This window comes from Leucoraja erinacea, chromosome 3, assembly GCF_028641065.1.
Source record: "Leucoraja erinacea ecotype New England chromosome 3, Leri_hhj_1, whole genome shotgun sequence".
NCBI lineage: Eukaryota > Metazoa > Chordata > Chondrichthyes > Rajiformes > Rajidae > Leucoraja > Leucoraja erinaceus.
In genome coordinates this window covers 57,993,482-58,012,971 of record NC_073379.1, presented here as the reverse complement: position 1 = coordinate 58,012,971, position 19,490 = coordinate 57,993,482, and the positions used below count along the sequence as shown (strand labels likewise).

The window sequence follows — 19,490 nt, the reverse complement described above, 5'->3', positions numbered from 1 at the left end:
CCCCATCACTCCAATACTCAGTGCTACTTTTGATCTCACATGTTTTATATGGGGTTTCCAGCAGATTTTGTGATCAAGAATCACACCCAGAAATTTATTTTCATACACTCTTTCTATTTCAACATTATTTATCATTACTTTTACTTGTGCATTTATTTTGCGTTTTCCAAACAGCATAAGTTTGGTTTTGTTTAAATTTAATGATAATTTATTCAAATCAAACCATGTTTTTAGTTTACTCATTTCTGCTGTGACCACCTCCAAAACCTGCTGCAAAATGTCCCCATCACAGAAAATATTAGTGTCATCTGCAAATAACACACATTTCAAGAGGTTTGACACCCTACATATATCATTAATATACAAAATAAATAATTTGGGGCCCAAAACCGACCCCTGTGGGACTCCACAAGTTATTTCTAAGCATGTTGATTTGCAGTCCTCTATTTGCACAAACTGATGTATTTTACTTATGTAGCTTCTCATCCACTCTAGTACAACCCCTCTGATTCCATACTTTTCCAGTTTTTTGATTAGCAAATGATGATCAATTGTATCGAATGCTTTTTTTCAAATCTATAAATACACCCACTGCATATTTCTTGTTATCTATAGAACTGGTAATGTCTTCAATTAACTCCATTAATGCCATGGATGTCAATCTGTTTGACCTGAATCCATATTGACTATCAACTAGCAATTCGTGTTTCTCGATAAAGTTATCTAATCTACTCACATACAGTTTTTCTAATATTTTTGAGAACTGAGAGAATAACGACACCGCCCCTATTATTTGTAAATTGATTTCTGCCTCCAGCTTTGTATAGTGGGATGACTGGCATTTTTCATTTTACATGGAAATACACCAGTTTTGAAAGATAAATTGCAAATATAAGTTCAGGGTTTTACAATTACACCAATGACTACCTTGATTAAAGCCATATCAATGTCATTCCAGTCTGTAGACCTTTTCTTCTTACAATTACTAACAATGTCAATAATCTCCTTTTCATCAGCTGCTTTCAAAAACATTGAGTTTGGGTTGCTGTCTAACAAATCCACAACCTTCCCCTCTCCTTCTGACTGTGGATTATCGATTTCTTCTGCCAGTTTTGGTCCCACACTTACAAAAAATTTGTTAAACCCATTAACCACATCATTCATATCGCTTACAGTTGTATCATCGTCTTCAAAATACTGAGGGTAGTTTATATTCATTGATCCATTCCTGATAATATTATTTAACACATTCCATATGCCCTTGATATTATTTTTATTATCGTTTAATATTTTATTATAATCTTTCTTACATATCCTCATAATACTAGTCAATTTGTTTTTGTATCTTTTGTATTTACTTTCTGCTATAGTTCTGAATTTTATGAATTCTTTATACAAGATATTCTTTTTTTTGCATGCATTTTGTAGTCCTTTTGTCATCCATGGCCTATCTATATATTTTTGCTTCTTGTTGTGTTGTTTCAAAGGACAGTGTTCATCATAAAATGATTTAAATATTATCAGGAATGTTTCATATGCTTTGTTGGTATCAGTTTCTTTAAACACTTGTTTCCAATTTTGGGTCAGTAATACATTTCTAAATTTATTTATAGATTCTTCTGTTCTTACTCTCCTGTATCTAATCTTATTAACATCCTTACACTTAACATAATCACAAACAAACATTACAAAAACCGGCAGATGGTCACTGATGTCATTTAGTAGTAACCCACTCTTTATGCTGTTGTCCATACTGTTTGTAAATATGTTGTCTATTAGAGTTGCACAGTGAGATGTTATTCTACTTGGTTTGGTGATAAGTGGAAAAAAACTCATACTGAACAATACATCGATAAATTCATCAGTCTGTTTGTGCTTGTTGGGATTTAAGAGATCTAAATTAAAATCCCCACAAATGAACACAACTCTGTGATCTTTCTTGGCAAACAATCTTTCCATACTATTCTTGAATATTTCAATATTGGAACCAGGTGCTCTGTATACACAACTTACAATTACATTTTTCTTTTTTTCCAGGTAGATTTCTACAGTAACAATCTCCATCACATCATCAATATTAGTTGTCATATTTTCCACTATTTTATAATTTAATCTTTTATCTACATACAAAGTTAAGGGCCTGTCCCACTTGGATGACTTAATCCACGAGTTTAGAAGACCCTAGACGAGTTGAAAAAAATGTCAAGGTCGTGTTGACTCACCGAAGTAAAAGACTTCCTACGACAATGTCTACGACCTCCTACGACCATGTCTACGACCTCCTACGACTATGTCTACGGCCTCCTATGACCCCCCTCGACCTCAGTCTTCCACACCTAAGATCAACTACGACTAGTTATGAGTGGAAAAATCACATGATAAAAGGATGTCATGTTTGCATTTTTTTTCTCGGGCCAGTTACCGACCTACGACTATCTACGAGTAAAAAAGTGCCAATGTTTTCAATGCCGACTTTTTTTTTACTCGTGGACATCAGGCTGGAAATTACTCCAGCATTTATTTTGCCTTCTGTCTGGTGTTCCTCCACTCTTGTACTCAAGACTCTTGGGCTGTCCCCCAATCAGAAGGCTGCAGTGACGTGTCCATAACTCGAGTCGAGGAGGGGCGGGATTTACCAACACACGATGACGCAGGTAATGTAGCTGACGGGTGCTGCGGCCGTTAAACCCAAAGATTATAGAGCAGAGCAAGATGCGCCACTCAGCGAAAAAAAGCGTAGTATGACGTGTGTGATTGTCGACGCCATTTTATAGGGCTTCCCCCACACTGTCATGGCGTCCACATCTACAGCTCGATGTAAATTGCTCTAATCACCGATGTTGACAACTCAACTTGTCTTTCTTCAGGTTCCCCAACAACAAAGAAAGGTGAGGAAATATTATTGTTTTCTGTCAACATTATTCTGTCCTGAAAATGTTATTTTTTGTTCCCCTATCAATACTCATTGGGAAACTAGGTTTGTTGGTACATTAGAAAGTTACTAGATATTTTTTTTAATAGATCTAAACATATCACAATAATAAAGTCAGCAATTTTTGTTCTTCTGTACATTTTTGTTTTTGTTTCTGTACGGCAGGATCTCCAAAATATGGTCCGTAGGGAGAGAGGAAGAGAGAGAGAGAAGGGGCATAGAGAGATGGGGAGAGAGACACATCGGGCCCATCACGAGATTTTAACCTCAGATTCGAGTCGGGGAGAGCAGTGGCCCGGAGCTGCTCTCAGTGTTGTTACCGATTAGATCCCTCGTCAGAGCTGAGACATCACTGGGCCGCCGTGAAGAAGGGTGCAATGGTGCGGTGCGGGGTTCGGCAGTGGTCAGAATGGGACGGCTGTGCGTTATAACGTGCCATCATTCCTCTCTCCCCATCTCTCTCCTCATCTCTCTCTGCCCCTTCTCTCTCTCCCTCTCTCCCTGTTTCTCTCTATCTCGGTCTCTGCCCCATCTGCCTTTCCCTCTCTTCCTCCCCTCTCTCTCTGTCTGTCTCTGCCGGAGAGTTGGCAGCTCTGCTAGTGTCTTAGGATAGAAAGAAAATACTTCAAAGGTCTAGGTAAGAAGTTTTAAATAAGCTCTCCTACATTGAAGGTAAATTGACATAATAATGGCAAAATGCATCTTCAACATACAGGTCTCTCCCCACAACTGAACAATTGCATTTAAGTGATATATCATCCATTCTGCAGATATGTAGTTATAACTACATTTTTTTCATTCTTAATTAATCCTATATGAGATTTTGTGGAATTTCAGATGTCGACAGCAGGTTCAGAATACTCGTGGACAAGATCTCCTCCATCAAACTCTGGTGTACTTGTCAACCACCTGCCGTCTTTGTTCTGAACACTGAACTTAACTAGTTTTCCAACAGGCAGACCAATAACAGGCTAAATTGCAATGCAGTTCCAATGCTATTTGACATCCCAAACACGGCAAAACGTCTGTTTTCCCAACGCTAGTTACTCAAGAGGAAGAATGAGAACCTCCCGTTACCCACACAAAATTGTGCAAATGACGATTTATTTATTATTGTACATGTTGGAAATTTTGTTCTTTGGCGTAAGCATGGGGTGGGGCTATCATTGTCTGAAATATGTTGAATTTTACATCACTTTCAAAACACTGCAACTCCCTGTATATGTCGTGCACAAAATTATGTGAATTATGTAAATATTACATAAATGACGGAAATAAAAAGTGTTTTCCTTGTTTATAAAGTTCAATTTAGAGTTATTTGCAATTTAGAGTTGGTGCAATATACGGCTGACCCACAAATGTGTCATTATTCACATTTAAAAAATCCGTTAAAAAAAGCAAGGTCCCCATATTATTTAGCCAACTTATCGAATGAATTTAAATATGCAGGTATGTATGCACTACATTGTGTTACGCTAATATAGAATGAAAGAATGGAAAAATATTTCGACATTGTGTTCATGGATATTTTATTCACAACATTAGGATTTCATATATATTTTAGATATATATGTGTGTGTATATATATATATGTGTATACATACAAATATGTATGTGTATATATATGTATATACACATATATTGTGATTATAGATATATATATATAGATATATATATATAGTGCGTTGCTGGTCCCGACATCGAGCGGGGCTCCAAAAATCTTTTACTGTCCGAAAATCCCGCGCGCCGGCTTGTCGACCCGCAGGCGCATTGAGGGCGTACGCAGTCTTGACGGGCGTACGCAACGTCTTGATGTCGTACGCAGCGTCTTGACGGCGTACGCCTAGCGCATGGCGTTGTGCGATGACGTCACTGCCCGGCATGCCAACTCTATACAGCTCCGCGCTTCGAAGTGGGACCGGACCCGCGAGGCCGTACGCCTCAAGCGACCACGTTTGGTCGCGCTAGACGCGTGCAATCTCATGCTGGTGGGACAGGCCCTTAACTTGCCTCTCACACACAGGCACACACATCCATATAAATATATTTATAAGTTAAATTTAATTTTGTGTACAATGTGTGTTAAAGCAATACAAGGGAAGCTGCACAAAACAATGCAAGGGGAACTACGCAAAGGTGGGGGTGGGGAGTAAAGATGGGAGGGAATTGGGGGAACAGGGGGAAAACATGTACAATAAAACTAACTGAAATATATGATGTGATAGATGCGCTGTATCAAACACTGTACCCTTCCTTAACCCTCGAGCTGTCTCCTCCCATCCTCCCCCCGCCCTCGGGCTCCTCCTCCTCCTCCCTTTTTCCTTCCTTCTCCCCCCCCACCCCCTATCAGTCTGAAGAAGGGTTTCGGCCCGAAACGTCGCCTATTTCCTTCGCTCCATAGATGCTGCTGCACCCGCTGAGTTTCTCCAGCATTTTTGTGTACCACTGTTCCCTACAACACTGATTACACCAAGGATGATAGAGCGGAGTGTATACCGAAGTCGCATTTGGCATAAACAAATGGCGGCCGTGACGTTCCGTTAAGTACTACACGTCAGTCCATTGGATTTCGGAGGCGTGGTCTATCTTGCTCCTCTAGGATCTTTGGTCAAGATCAAAGATTATAGAGGAGCAAGATAGACCACTCCTCGAAAAAACACGTAGTATCACGTGTGTGATTGTGGACGCCATTTTTTGAGACATTTCTCCCTCTCCCCCCTTTACCCCTTCTCCCTCTCCCCCCTTTTCCCCTTCTCCTCCCTCCCCCTTCTCCCTCTCCCCCCTTCTCCCCCTCTTCTCTCGATCTCTCTCTCCCCTCCTCTCGATCTCTCGCTCCCCTCTCTTCTCTCTCTCTCTCTCTCTCTCTCGCCCTCCCTCCCTCTCTCTCTCCCCCTCTCTTCTCTCGATCTCCCTCCCTTCCCTCTCTCCCTCCCTTCCATCTCTCCCTCCCTTACCTCTTCGTGAGAGTTGGCAGCTCTGCTATGCCTTGGGTCCAAAAGAGGATAGAAATAAAATACTTAATGGTCTTTGTAAGAAGATTTTAATAAGCTCTTCTGCATTTAAGGTAAATTGACATATTAGAGGCAAAAAACATCTTCAATATACAGGTCTCTCCACACAACTGAAAACAATTGCATTTAAGTGATATATCATCCATTGTTCAGGCATGTAGCACTAGGTTACAATAAACTTCCTACATATTCCAGGAATGCATCTGATAAAAATGGGAGAGGCTTAAATGCGTTGTAAAATCATAAATCCATGTTGACTTGGACTAATCCTTTTACTGCTATCCAAATGCCCCATTATTACATCTTTAATAATTGACTCCAGCATCTTTCACACCACCAAAGTCAGGCTAACTGGTCTGTAATTCCCCGTTTTCTCTCTCGCTCCTTTCTTGAAAAGTGGGATAGCATTAGCTATCCTCCAATCCACAGGAACTGATCGTAAATCTATTGATCGTTGGAAAATGATCATATGTATAAATATATATGTATGTGTATATATGCATGTATGTGTGCATATATGCATGTATATGAATATTTGTGTATTTATGTATGTATATATGCATATATGTGTATATATGCATGTATATGTATATGTGTGTATATATGTATGTATATATATGTTTATATGTGTGTATGTATGCATATAAATGTATCCATATGTATGCGTGTATTTGTATGTGTGCATATGTATGTGTATACGTATGTATGTATGTGTATACATGTATGTGTGTATATATGTATGTGTATATATGTGTGTATAAATATAAATATGCATATATATATTATTACTATATAATTATATATATAATTGCCTTTATGGTTTATGTATATCATCTTACAAGACAAATAAATTAATAGTGATTATTTAAATCAAAGTTGCTTCTGATCCATGAGAATAAACTTAATTATCTCTAACTTGCCTCTCACACACAGACACACATTCATATAAATATATAAAATATGTATACGTTAAATTTAATTTTGCGCAGTGTGTGTTAAAGCAATACAAGGGAAACTACGCAAAGGAGGGGGCTGTTCCCGCTACAAGATACTCGAGGATCTTTGCTTTGGATCAAAGATTATAGCGGAGCTCTATAATCTTTGCTTTGGATCACAGCGGGTGGCATACCGGAAATCGCGTGTCGCATTAAGAAATGGCGGCCGTGACGTTGCGTCACGTACTACACGTCAGTCCATTGGATTTCGGAGGCGTGGTCTATCTTGCTCCTCTAGGATCTCTGGTTGGCGGCAAAGATCTTAGAGCAGAAAGATTGGCGGTTGGCGGTTGGCCGCGCGCGCTCGATCGCTCTCTCTCTCTCTCTCGCGCCAAGTGGCGGAGGCGCCGCCGCCGCCTGATGAATGGAACGGCTGAGCCGCGCTGCATCGAGATCAATGCACAAGCATACGGCGCATCGAGCTTAACACACGGTGTACGGAGACCCAATGTACTGCCATATTATATATACACACATTGCACCGACCACTCTAGACCGTGCACCCACAAACACACACACACAGCATCCACAAACAGACACACACAGCAGCCAAGCGAACACCAAAGATATTAGAGGAGCTTTGGCGAACACCAGAGCACACGCCGGCCATACCTTCACCGATGCCATGTTAATTCCGCAAGGCTGGGCTTCCGGTTGCTGAGAAGGCACAGTCACTTTCCGATCCAGTCCGCCAATTGATGCGGTAAGTTCCTGGAGGGAGGAAGACGAGTGGAAGCATTGCAAGTGATGAGAAGTAGTGTTTATTTATGAACGCCCGGGATCTTTAGCTCGGGAAAAAAGAGCGAATAAACCTTCGATTACACCGGAGCCGAAACAAGACTTTGAACGGAACCGAGTCAACTAGACAAAGAAAAGAGGTTTTACGGTTAAATGGTCATGTTAAACCCAAGTACAACTTTTATGATTGCCCCCTATCCCCTCGTTTAACGCGCGCCGCTCGAATAAATGCATTTCGTCAACATTTAGGCAAGAACCTTTAGCCCTGAACAATCACCGACTACAGAATTAAAGTTGGGAATTCAAATGTAGTAGCTGGGTAATCCACCCCGTGCCTGTCTGCAAAAGAGGTTACATGATCTTTGTGATTTTAACTATAACAGAAGTTCAGCGTCTTACCTGCAATTTATTACTCGGCCAACTTCTACAAACGTCTGAAGAAGGGTTTCGGCCCGAAACGTTGCCTATTTCCTTCGCTCCAGAGATGCTGCTGCACCCGCTGGGTTTCTCCAGCTTTTCTGTGTACCTTCTACAAACATCGATTGACCAGGTTTTTTTTGGAACCCGCTGCACATTCAAATGCCCAACCACGTTACAGTTGTAATTAGACGTCAAAAGTACTTCGACTGAAGTGACTTGGAATAGTCTTTCTTTCCGAAAAATGCTACGGAAATGCGCAGTTTTTATCACATTTTCTAATGTAACTGCAATCCTTTGCATTGACAACATAGTGCTGTCAAGAAAAATATGCTGCTTGTGTCATGAATTGGCAAAATCTGGCCTTGAAAATGTTTTTGTTTAAAACTTTTTTGGTAACCTTGTTGCTGGTTACATTCCTTGGTTTTTAAAATATGTTGGCATCAGTTTGATACATTCAGTTTCATAAGTTTTCAGGGTTTTTGTTAGCTTGATATACACTGGATGATCATGACATACTGAAAATGTGAGCACAGTTTCACGTGCAATTAATTTGCCTACAGTCCTGACTTTCCATCCTGGTACTATGGTTCTTCCATGGTGAATTACCTGTCATTTAAAACATCCAATGACAATGGCTGGTATACCCACTCTTCCCTTTGTAGTTTAAAGACGATGTCAGATCTTTCTTAATTATTTTTTTGGTCCTGTCATTTTCTCCCAATGGTCAGTTTGATAAATGTGGGGCTCAGTGGTGCTTTAACCTATGTATTACAGGTAACATCTCTAACCTCTAGTGTGAAGCCTTCACCATCTCCATTGACTATTAATGAAGATCAAATTAATGAAATCCTGGAGAATAATCAGATTAAGAAATGGATGCACAAATGTGCTTTCTGGGCCTATGTTGATACTTTTTATCAAGAAAAGTGCCATCTATTTAGTGCCAGCCTTCTGCTTGTACATCAAAGAACTAAAAATTTTGTCTGCAAATTCTCATTTGAAAGCCGTTTATATATGCTTGCATATTTGACACCTGGAACAGCGGATAAAGTAGATGAGGTTGGAGAAGGTGCAAGTGAACCTCTCCTTCACCTAGAAAGACTGATTGGGTCCTTGGATGGAGTCAAAGGGGGAGGTAAAGGGACAGGTGTAGCATTTCCTGCGGTTGCAGGGGAAAGTACCCGGGAAGGGGGTGGTTTCGGTGGGAAGGGATGAATTGACCAGGGAGTTACGGAGGGAACGGTCTCTGCAGAAAGCAGAAAGGGGTGGAGATGGGAAGATGCGGTCAGTAGTGGGATCCCGTTGGAAGTGGCAAAAATTTCGAAGGATTTTATGCTGTATGTGACGGCTGATGGGGTGGAATGTGAGGGCAAGGGGGTCTCTGTCCTTGTTACGAATAGGGGGGAAGTAAGAGGAGACCCTAGTTGAGAGTCTCATCTATCATCTATAAAGGAAGAGGGGAACCCCCGTTTCCTAAAGAATAAGGACATCTCCGATGCCCTAGTATGGAACACCTCACCCTGGGCGCAGATGCCGCATAGACAAGGAATTGGGAGTAGGGGATAGAGTCTTTACAGGAAGCAGGGTGGGAAGAAGTGTAGTCAAGATAGCTATGAGAGTCAGTAGGTTTGCAATACATGTCAGTCAATGGTCTGTGATGGAGACGGTGAGATCTAGAAACAGTTGGGAGATGTTGGAAATGGTCCAGGTGAATTTGAGTGCCGGATGGAAATTAGTGGTGAAGTGGATGTGAGTTCTCCACAGATGCAGGAGGTAGCACCAATGCAGTCGTCAATGTAGCGAAGGTAGAGTTCGGGGATAGGGCTAGTGTACACCGGGAACAGGGATTGTTCGACGTACCATACAAAGAGGCAGGTTTAGCCAGGGCCCATGCGAGTGCCCATAGCTATGCCTTGGACTTGGAGGAAATGGAAAGAGTCAAAGGAGAAGTTGTCCCTTATTGCCTTTCCAATTCTTTTAACTTTGTCTTCAAAATAAATGTTAAGAAATATGCAGAGCATGTCCAAATTTCTTACACTGATCATCACTGTCATTGTTTCTATTACCTTCTAAGCGTTCTAAATGCCCTTACCCTCTTTTTACTTTAAAGAATGGGATTGAATGGTTTGGTGAAAATTAAAATCTAGTTTGGACCTATAAAAGCCTCCAGTAGTATGTTGATGTACCTGCTTCCCCCTGGGGTTGTTGAAGATGGTAATTGTTGTGAATTAATAATCTGCAAAATGAATGGGTATAAGGAAAATCAACTGCATTGAAAAATAATCCAGGGAAATTGACTAAATATATTTGATGCATGATTCAGTGATTTTAAATAATCGCCCGAGTCATTAACCATTTGCAGTAGAAATGATTTTAATGTACGAGTGGCATTATTTGTGAACGAATCTCGACCCGAAACATCACCCATTCCTTCTTTCCAGAGGTGCTGCCTGTCCCGCTGCGTTACTCCAGCATTTTGTGTTTATTTTCAGTTTACACTCGTATCTACAGTTCTTTCCTACACCACCCATTCCGCTTAGAGCTGAATACAGCATTTGATTTGTGAGCCTTTTCTTGATTAAAAAGTATCAACACAGGCCCAGAAAGCACATTTGTCCATCCATTTCTCAAATCTGCCTGTCAGAAAAGGAAACAAAAACACTATATATCAAGAATTTTTGATAAGTAAACCTTTTCTGCCAATATTAGGACAAAGTTTTTACTTTAAACACGACAAGTCAGGATTTGAATAGTTTTAATATTTTTCAAAATACAATGTTGAAATAGACTACCCTGCTTATTTGTTGAAATAGGTAAAAAATAAAAATGCAACCATGAATTAAAAAAAAATTAATGCTATCACTAAACAGCATTAGTCTGGGGACAACTACTTTGGTCAGAACTTTGTTTGAAGCAGTAGTTGACCTGAACCATTGTATCTCTTTTTAACCTGATCCTTGAACTTCCTCCTCAGTGGACCTCGATCGGTGTGGATCGGTAACATTATCTCTTCCTCACTGACCATCAACACAGGTGCATGTGATGACTACATGCTCCACCCCCTATACTATACCCATGAGTGTGGCTAAGCACAGCTTCAGTGTCAATTATATATTCAGCGTTTATGGGCGTTGGTATCTCGGATGACCTGTCCTGAGCCCAGTAATCACAAAGAAGGTTTGCCAAGTCTTCGACTTCGAAACTTAAATAGATTTGGTACATCTCCAAATACTCTGACAAACTTTACAGCTGTACTATGGAAAGTATCTTAGCTGGTTGCATCATGTCTTGCTATTGCAATTCCAATACACAGGAATGCAATTGTATTGATCCATCATGAGCTCAGCACTGCCCTCTTTCAAAAGCATCTACTTGAGGCAAATCTGTCATCAGGGATCTGTACCATCTGTGATATTCCTTCGCACTGCTACTATCAGGCAGAATTTTTTTTTCCAAAAATAAACTTAATTCAAATTTTTAAAATATACTAAACTAAGTGCAGGCCCATTGGGTCTGCTCCCCCAGCGCAATATTCCACCACTTACTGGAGGAGAAATAAAATCTGGAGATTCAAGAGTGTTTTATTGTCATATGTCCCAGACAGAACAATGAAATTCTTACTTGCAGCAGCACAACACAATATGTAAACATAGTACACTGTATATAATATAATAAACAAGTGAGAAAAAAAGGTTCAGTGTTCATACTCACAATACACATGTATATAGATCATATATGTATGTGTATACTTATAAAACTCATCTTGTATGTGTGTATGTAACTATGTGTCTGTTTATTTGTCAAAACGCTATGCGGTAGCGCTGAAAATTTTCCACATTCTTACTCACATTTTTCTCGTCCACGCTATAATCGGGTTCCCCAGATTTGATGCTATTTCACGTTATTGATGATTAAAGTTTTTTTTAAAGCCTAAAACGACTTCTGAGAGAGAGAATCTTCCAGTAGCTTCCAGTGATGATGTCACAATGCCATCTCCCAGTCCAACAAACACAATGAGCTTTCATGTCCGAAAGCTTTGCTTCGGTATTCACCAAGGAGAAGGATATTGAATTATGTGAGGTAAGGGAAACAAGTAGAGTAGCTATGGAAACTATGAGATTCAAAGAAGAGGAAGTACTGCCACTTTTGAAAAATATAAAAGTGGATAAGTCTCCAGGTCCGGACAGGATATTCCCTTGGACATTGAGAGAAGTTAGTGTAGAAATAGCAGGGGCTATGACAGAAATATTTCAAATGTCATTAGAAACGGGAATAGTGCCAGAGGATTGGCGTACTGCGCATGTTGTTCCATTGTATAAAAAAGGTTCTAAGAGTAAACGAGCAATTATAGACCTGTTAGTTTGACATCAGTGGTGGGCAAATTAATGGAAAGGATACTTAGAGATAATATATATAAGCATCTGGATAAACAGGGTCTGATTAGGAACAGTCACCATGGATTTGTGCCTGGAAGGTCATGTTTGACTAATCTTCTTGAATTGTTTGAAGAGGTTACTTGGGAAATTGATGAGGGTAAAACAGTGGATGTTGTATATATGGACTTCAGTAAGGCCTTTGACAAGGTTCCTGACGGATGGTTGGTTAAGAAGGTTCAATTGTTGTGTATTAATGGTGGAGTAGCAAGATGGATTCAACAGTGGCTGAATGGGAGATGCCAGAGAGTAATGGTGGATGGCTGTTTGTCAGGTTGGAGGCCAGTGACTAGTGGGGTGCCACAGGGATCTGTGTTGGGTCCACTGTTGTTTGCTCTTGAGACAAATTCAGGCAAAGAAGTGTTTTTATTAATTTCATATTCTGCAGAATAGGTGCCTCTCCTCTGATGTCCCCTAGAGGCACACCGAAGATGGAGATGCTTTCTATCTTTATACATTTCATTTCATTATTATCACATCCTCATCCCTCCCCATTGAGCTTCTTCCAATCATAACATAAAGCCCTGATTCCCACGAGAACGTCCGGGAACGCCCACCCAACGTCAAAGACACCTCCCCTATCATGCATCGCATGTGCATTTAAATTAGGCATCTTGTCATAGTAGGTGTGTGTACATATTCATGCAAGTTCATTAGGCATGCGTAGTTGTTTTTAACCCCTCGCCCTTTTCAACTCTGCCTTACTTTTCTTAAAACTTCTACTGAAGTATTTCTATTGCTACTTTTTATCTAGAATTTCTCTCTGTTCTTTATATCGTTACTTTCTCTTCTAGCAGTCTGGCTTCTGCTGACACCTTATTTCTTTCTAAGTTATATTTTTTCTATCCCTAGTCTAAATCAACCATGTCTATTAACTCTTTCCTCACAATCCATCCTTTTCTTTTTGCTACGCACCCTTGATTTACACTATCTCCTCCTTTTCTAATGCTAGCAGCAGATTCTTCACCTCCCTATCCTCCTCTCGTAGGTCATACTGTGTTCTGAGGGCCATTATGGTGGCAGCACTGTTCTTCGTCAGGGCTGTTTCTATCAATCGCTGAGCCAATCCCCGTACGCAGGGAATGATACAACATCCGAACAAACACAATAACCCTACCATGACTATTACTGATGTTAGGGCAGATGTAAAGATGTGCTTCCATTTCCCAAACCAGGAGTCTAGAAACCCGGTCCAGGAGGTGTCTACTCCAGAGTTCTCAGCCAATTCGATAGACAGAGGTGAGACCTGCTAGGGCTCTTGACACTGACCCATCCGGAGCAGTGTTGTTGGGGATGAATGTGCAACATTGTTCGCCAAACATTACACACACCCCTCCCTTCTCAGCCAGTAGCATGTCCAAGGCCATGCATGCGATTTTGCCAGGCCATTTGGCTGGTAGCTGTCAGTTGTTCCGCTAATCCTTCAACTGCATCTCGACTGTAATTTATAAAGTGTTGTTGATTGTAGTATAAGTAGTTGATCCAGTCCACATTTTTATTAATTGTGGACCACCAGAGGAGTATGGACTCAAAGCCCGCAGCTATCTGATTCCTGGCTTTAAATTCATCGGGTACCCCTCTTGGCACCCCTATCGCATCTATATAGATGTGTGTGTCGAATGATCCTTTCACCTTTCTCTTTTGTCGTCGGCTTCCTTTATTGAGTTCTACAGCATGTTCTACTGCTATGGTGAAGGGCATCATCAGTTGTATGAGGGTACAGGTTCCCGTCCATGACCCTGGTAACCGGGGCCACAGGGTATTCTCCCCGCACCACCACCAGACATCGGCTCTACTGACTATCTGCTTTTTCAGCCAGGAGCTATTGAACTGTGGCCCCTGTTCCTCAGCCGTTATGTTATACGTCTGATTGCAGTTGAGCACCTCCCCCATGTCCTGTCCCTCTGGGTTATTTCTTGTATAGCACTCAAACCCCTCCTCCCCAAAAGGAATGGTAAATGGAGCAGGTCGAGGGTCTTCCCTTCGGCCCTTCGTATTGTTGATGCTGGTCGGAAATAGGTAATGATAACTCTGGCATATCGCATTGTTTGGTAAGAGGGGATTCGTGAATAGCTGTAGTATACATGTCATAGCCCTAGGTGTTCTATCCCAATTCAGGGGAAATGGTACTGGGACCAGCTGAGGCCTAGCTCCAGCGCAGGCGTAACAATTGGTTTGTTGCATACTTCTGGCTGTGTACATCATCCAGGCAAGCCAGGTGTTGGCTCCTTTTCCCCCTGTTGGTATTCCCTTCTCATATAACTGCCTTAATCCTGTTTCTCCTGCTACTATCATTATCTTCAGATCCTTAGACTCATTTTCCCTGGTGACATTGCTGACTACTGGTGGTGCTGGTGTTGCCCCGGGATCCCTATTCTGACTGTCATCTATCTTGAACACCTCTCCCCTATCCTCGTATATTACCATCTTCCCATCTCGCTTTACTTCTATCTCAAACTTCAGACATGCGTCCTTCCCTGTTTTATCTGCACATATCCAATACCTACCACTTTCCTGTATTTGGACACTCTGTATGCTCACATATACGCGTCCTGGCAATTTCTCGTTCGGGTTTTGATATACTCTCCACCTATCAGTTTGATAGGTGGTCCGATGCCACCCATATTTTGATGAAGTAAACACCGCGTGCCAATCTTTACAGGGATGGGTGCATACATACATTCTATAGCCGCACCACCATTTTCCTTTACATACATCAAATGGGATGGTGGTGGACCTTCTATTCTGTGGTATTGTGATTTTTATGCATGTTACATTACTTACAAGTTGGGTAACCACCCAACACACGACCCACCAACACGAAATCTTCATTTTTCCTGCGGGTTCTTGGTAAATATTAAAGTCAATGGTTCCACTCCTTTACGCACAGTCCACGGGCTGATATCGTCTGGTTGGGCCTCCACAGGACCCTTAACTCGACTTGCGTGAATCCACCCTTTCTCTTTTGTTCGTACTGCTGTCTCGGTGATTAGTAACACCAGGTAGGGTCCAGTCCACTTAGGTTGCAGCTTTTCTTCTTTCCACGTTTTTATTAATACCCAGTCTCCAGCCTTGACTGAGTGAATCGGGAAGTCCAGTGGTGGGCTCTGGGCCAGCAATCCTTTAATTTTTAGTTCTGCAAGAGATTGGGACACTGCCAGTAAATAGTTCCTCAGGAACACATCGTTCCCTTGTATTGTTGGGACTCCTTCTATCTTCCCTAAGTATGGGAGCCCGAATAACATTTCATATGGTGATATCCCTATGTCTTTTCGAGGTGCCGTTCGGATTCTCAACGGGGCTATCGGGAGGCACTTAGTCCAGGGGAGTCTCGTTTCCTCTATCAACTTGGTGATTTGGGTCTTTAAGGTGCCATTCATTCTTTCCACCTTTCCTGAGCTCTGGGGATGCCATGGTGTATGCAATTTCCATTCTATTCCCAGTGCTTCACATATCATTTCATGTGTTTTGGAGGCAAAATGGGTCCCTCTATCTGAGTCTATTGTTTCCACAATCCCATATCTGGGTATAATTTGTTCTAATAATATCTTGGCTACCACCTGTGAGGTGGCAGTTGCCGTGGGGAATGCCTCTACCCATCTGGTGAAATGGTCCACTACCACTAACAGGTACTTCCATGTTCGTACCCGGGGCAGCTCGGTAAAATCTATCTGTATTCTTTGGAAGGGCCTAACTGCTAATGGTTGTCCTCCTCCTGGGACTGCTCTCATGATTTTCTTATTAATTCGCTGACATATTACACAGCCCCTTATGACTTGTTTGGCCATGGTAAACATCCCACAGCAAGCGTAGGTTCTGAGGAGGGTGTCACAGAGGGCTTGTGTCCCCCAATGGCTTTGTCCATGTAATCACCCTAATAACTCCCTCATTATTTCTTTGTTCAATAGCTGCTTTCCATTTGGTGTCCACCATTTCCCATTTGAAGTACGCTGAGCCCCCATTTCTTTCATGTTTTCCTGTTCTTTCTCACTAAAGATAGGTATATTTTCCTCTGGTTCCCTTAAAGGTATTAGTGACTTCATTTCTACCATCTGTTCTGTGGCTGCTCTTTTTGCAACCTCATCCACTGCCCTATTTCCTCTGGCCTCCAGGGTGTTACCCTTCTGATGCCCTACACATGTGCTATGGCTATTCGTTCTGGTTTTTGCAAGGCTTCCAGTGTCTGTCCTACCAATTGCTCATGCGCTAATTCTTTACCTCGAGTTGTTATCATTCCTCGCTCTTTCCAGATCTTCCCAAAGGTGTGTACTACTCCAAAAGCGTATTTTGAATCGGTATATACTGTTCCTTCCTTCCCCTCCAATAATTCTAAAGCTCTCATTAATGCAAATAATTCACAAGATTGAGCTGACCAACTACCAGGCAGCCTGCCGCTTTCAATTTCCTCCATAGTTTCCCCGTTCACTATGCCGTACCCACTATGTCTTTTTCCATCTATGCACCTGGAGGATCCATCTATGAACCACCGGCTGCCCTCAGCCAGAGGTTGCTCTTCTAAGTCTTCTCTACTTTTTGTCTGTAAATCTATTATTTCACTACAGCAGTGTACTGGGCCCTCTTCCTTGTCACCCTGTTTCTCTGCTGGATACAGGAATTGGGACGGGTTAAGGTTCTTATCCGTAATTATCATCAAATCGTCTTTTTCCATCAGGATGGCCTCATACTTTAAAAGTCTAGAGTCTGTTAACCATCTGTTGGATTTCTGAGTGAGTATGGTTCTTACTGTGTGTGGTGTAGAAACAACCAGAGTGCCTCCAAAGGTTAATTTCCTACTCTCTTCCACCAATATTGCGGTAGCTGCTACCGCTTGTATGCATCCCGGCCATCCCCTGGAGACTGGATCTAATATTTTCGAGAGGAAGGCCACTGGCTGTCGATTTCCCCCTCTTTTCTGGGTGAGTACCCCTAGTGCCACCCCCTTGTCTGAATTTACAAACAGGTGGAAAGGTTGTTCTACTGAGGGCAGAGCCAACACGGGAGCAGTAATCAAACTGTTCTTTAATTTCCCAAATTTCACCTCCTGTTCTGGGGTCCACTGAACTTTGTCTTTTTCTTCTCCCAATTTATCATACAGGAATTTTACTTGTCTGGAGTAATCATCTATCCACAGTCGACAGTATCCTATCAATCCCAGGAATTTTCGGATCTCTTTCTTATTCTTTGGTAGTGGTACTCCCGTGATCCCAGCTATCCTTTCGGGGTTTATTCGTCTCTTTCCTCCACTTATCAGATGTCCCAGATATTTTACCTCTTGTTTCACAAATTGAAGCTTGTTACGAGACACTCTTAACCCCTTCTTTCCCAAGAAGTTTAAAGGAGGTCATCCACATACTGTAATAGTTGCGTTTCCCCGTGACCTGGGAAATCCTCCAATACCTGCTCTAAAATTTGGCCGAATACATTTGGTGATTCTGTAAAACCTTGAGGGAGCACCGCCCACCGGAATTGTTGCTTTCGCCCAGTTTTTAGATTTTCCCACTCAAAGGCGAATAAGTCTCTACTCTCTGTTGCCAGCGGACAGCTCCAGAAGGCATCCTTTAAATCTACCACACTAAACCATTTGTGGCTTGGGGGTATCCGTCCCATGATGGTGTAAGGGTTAGGCACTACCGGGTGTCGGGCTTGGACCACCTTGTTCAGTTCCCTCAAGTCCTGTACGAGTCGAAACGTCCCATCGGTCTTTCTGACTGGTAGGATCGGAGTATTGTAGGGGGACATACATGGTTCCAATAACCCGTCCTCTAATAAATTCTCAATGATTGGTTGTAAGCCTTTTCGTCCCTCGGTCGAAATGGGGTACTGTCTTACTCGTACTATGTCTGCACCATCTTTTAATGCTATTTGAAGAGGGGGTATTTGCAAACCTCCTCTGTTTCCTTCCTTGGCCCATACTTGATCATTAATTCTTTGCTCATCCTCCTCTCTTAGAGCATACAGCTGAACCACTATTCTTCCTTCTATCGGTGCTGTACCTATTCCCAATTGTATTTGTAAATCCCTGCCCATTAAATTTACACCAGCCTGAGGGACTAAGATCAGGTCCTCTACTGCCTCCCGGTGTTCATACCTTACATTTACTCCTCCTATCTCGGGAGCTACCATCACAGTTCCCCCAACCCCGGTAATTTTTATTCTCCCTTGTCCTGCCTCCATACCTGCGGGTACTTTGATTACACTTGATCGCTCCGCTCCTGAATCTACCATAAACACCATATCCTCTCCCTGGGGTCCTATCTTTAAATTTACCAGAGATTCCCTTCTGTATCCCCCTAACCCCAGGGACGGGAACCCCTGACCCCCCTATTCATTTTCCATCATTTTGTACGTGCGGAACTCCGCTACAAGCTCAGGGCATTCCCGTCTGAAGTGTCCTTCTCTGTTACAATAATAACATCTTATAGGTCCCACCCTCCAACGTGGTTCCGTATTTGTCTGCCCCTTCCCGCCATATCCTTCTCCCTCTCTTCTGCCGTATCCTTCTCCCTCTCTTCTGCCATATCCTTCTCCCTCTCTTCTGCCATCCCCTTCTCCCTCTACCTCGGGAGTAATTCCCTCTCCATCCTGTACCTACCTGCTCCTTAACATCTACCACTCGCTTTACAGCCTGCATCATAATCAGTGCCTTCCCCTTCTGTTTTATCTCATCTCTCCGCACGTACACTTTCTGGGCCTCTGTAAGCAACTGAGGTAGTGGTTTCTCATTCCAGTCATCCATCTTTTCTAATTTCTTCCTCACATCAGACCAGGATTTGGTCACAAAATTGGCCCTAAGCAATTGTTGTCCTGCCCCTGAGTCCGGGTCTATTCCAGAATACTGTTGCATGTTCTTCCTGAGTCTCTGAAGGAACACTGTCGGGGCCTCATCTTTCTGCTGTCCATTCTCAAATGCTCGTTCGAAATTCTGTCCTTTGGGTACTGCCTCTCTTATCCCTTTTATAAT

General features: G+C 42.1%; 1 protein-coding gene across 4 annotated transcripts in view; it reads right to left on the bottom strand.

The window, feature by feature from the left end:
- The window catches only part of mtap (methylthioadenosine phosphorylase), a 137,963-nt gene extending 129,533 nt beyond the window's left edge, over positions 1-8,430 (bottom strand). The window contains exons 1-3 of one of the 4 annotated variants that reach the window (XM_055632777.1): positions 8,203-8,428; positions 8,076-8,097; positions 7,551-7,649 (exon numbers count right to left, since the gene is read on the bottom strand). In XM_055632777.1, the coding sequence (XP_055488752.1) occupies positions 7,551-7,649; positions 8,076-8,097; positions 8,203-8,405 (324 nt within the window). In that variant the 5' untranslated portion in view covers positions 8,406-8,428. Of the gene's footprint in view, positions 1-7,550; positions 7,650-8,075 lie in introns of all 4 variants that reach the window. The other 3 variants (XM_055632775.1, XM_055632778.1, XM_055632776.1) reach the window with 3 other exon arrangements.
- Between the last annotated feature and the right edge of the window lie 11,060 nt (positions 8,431-19,490).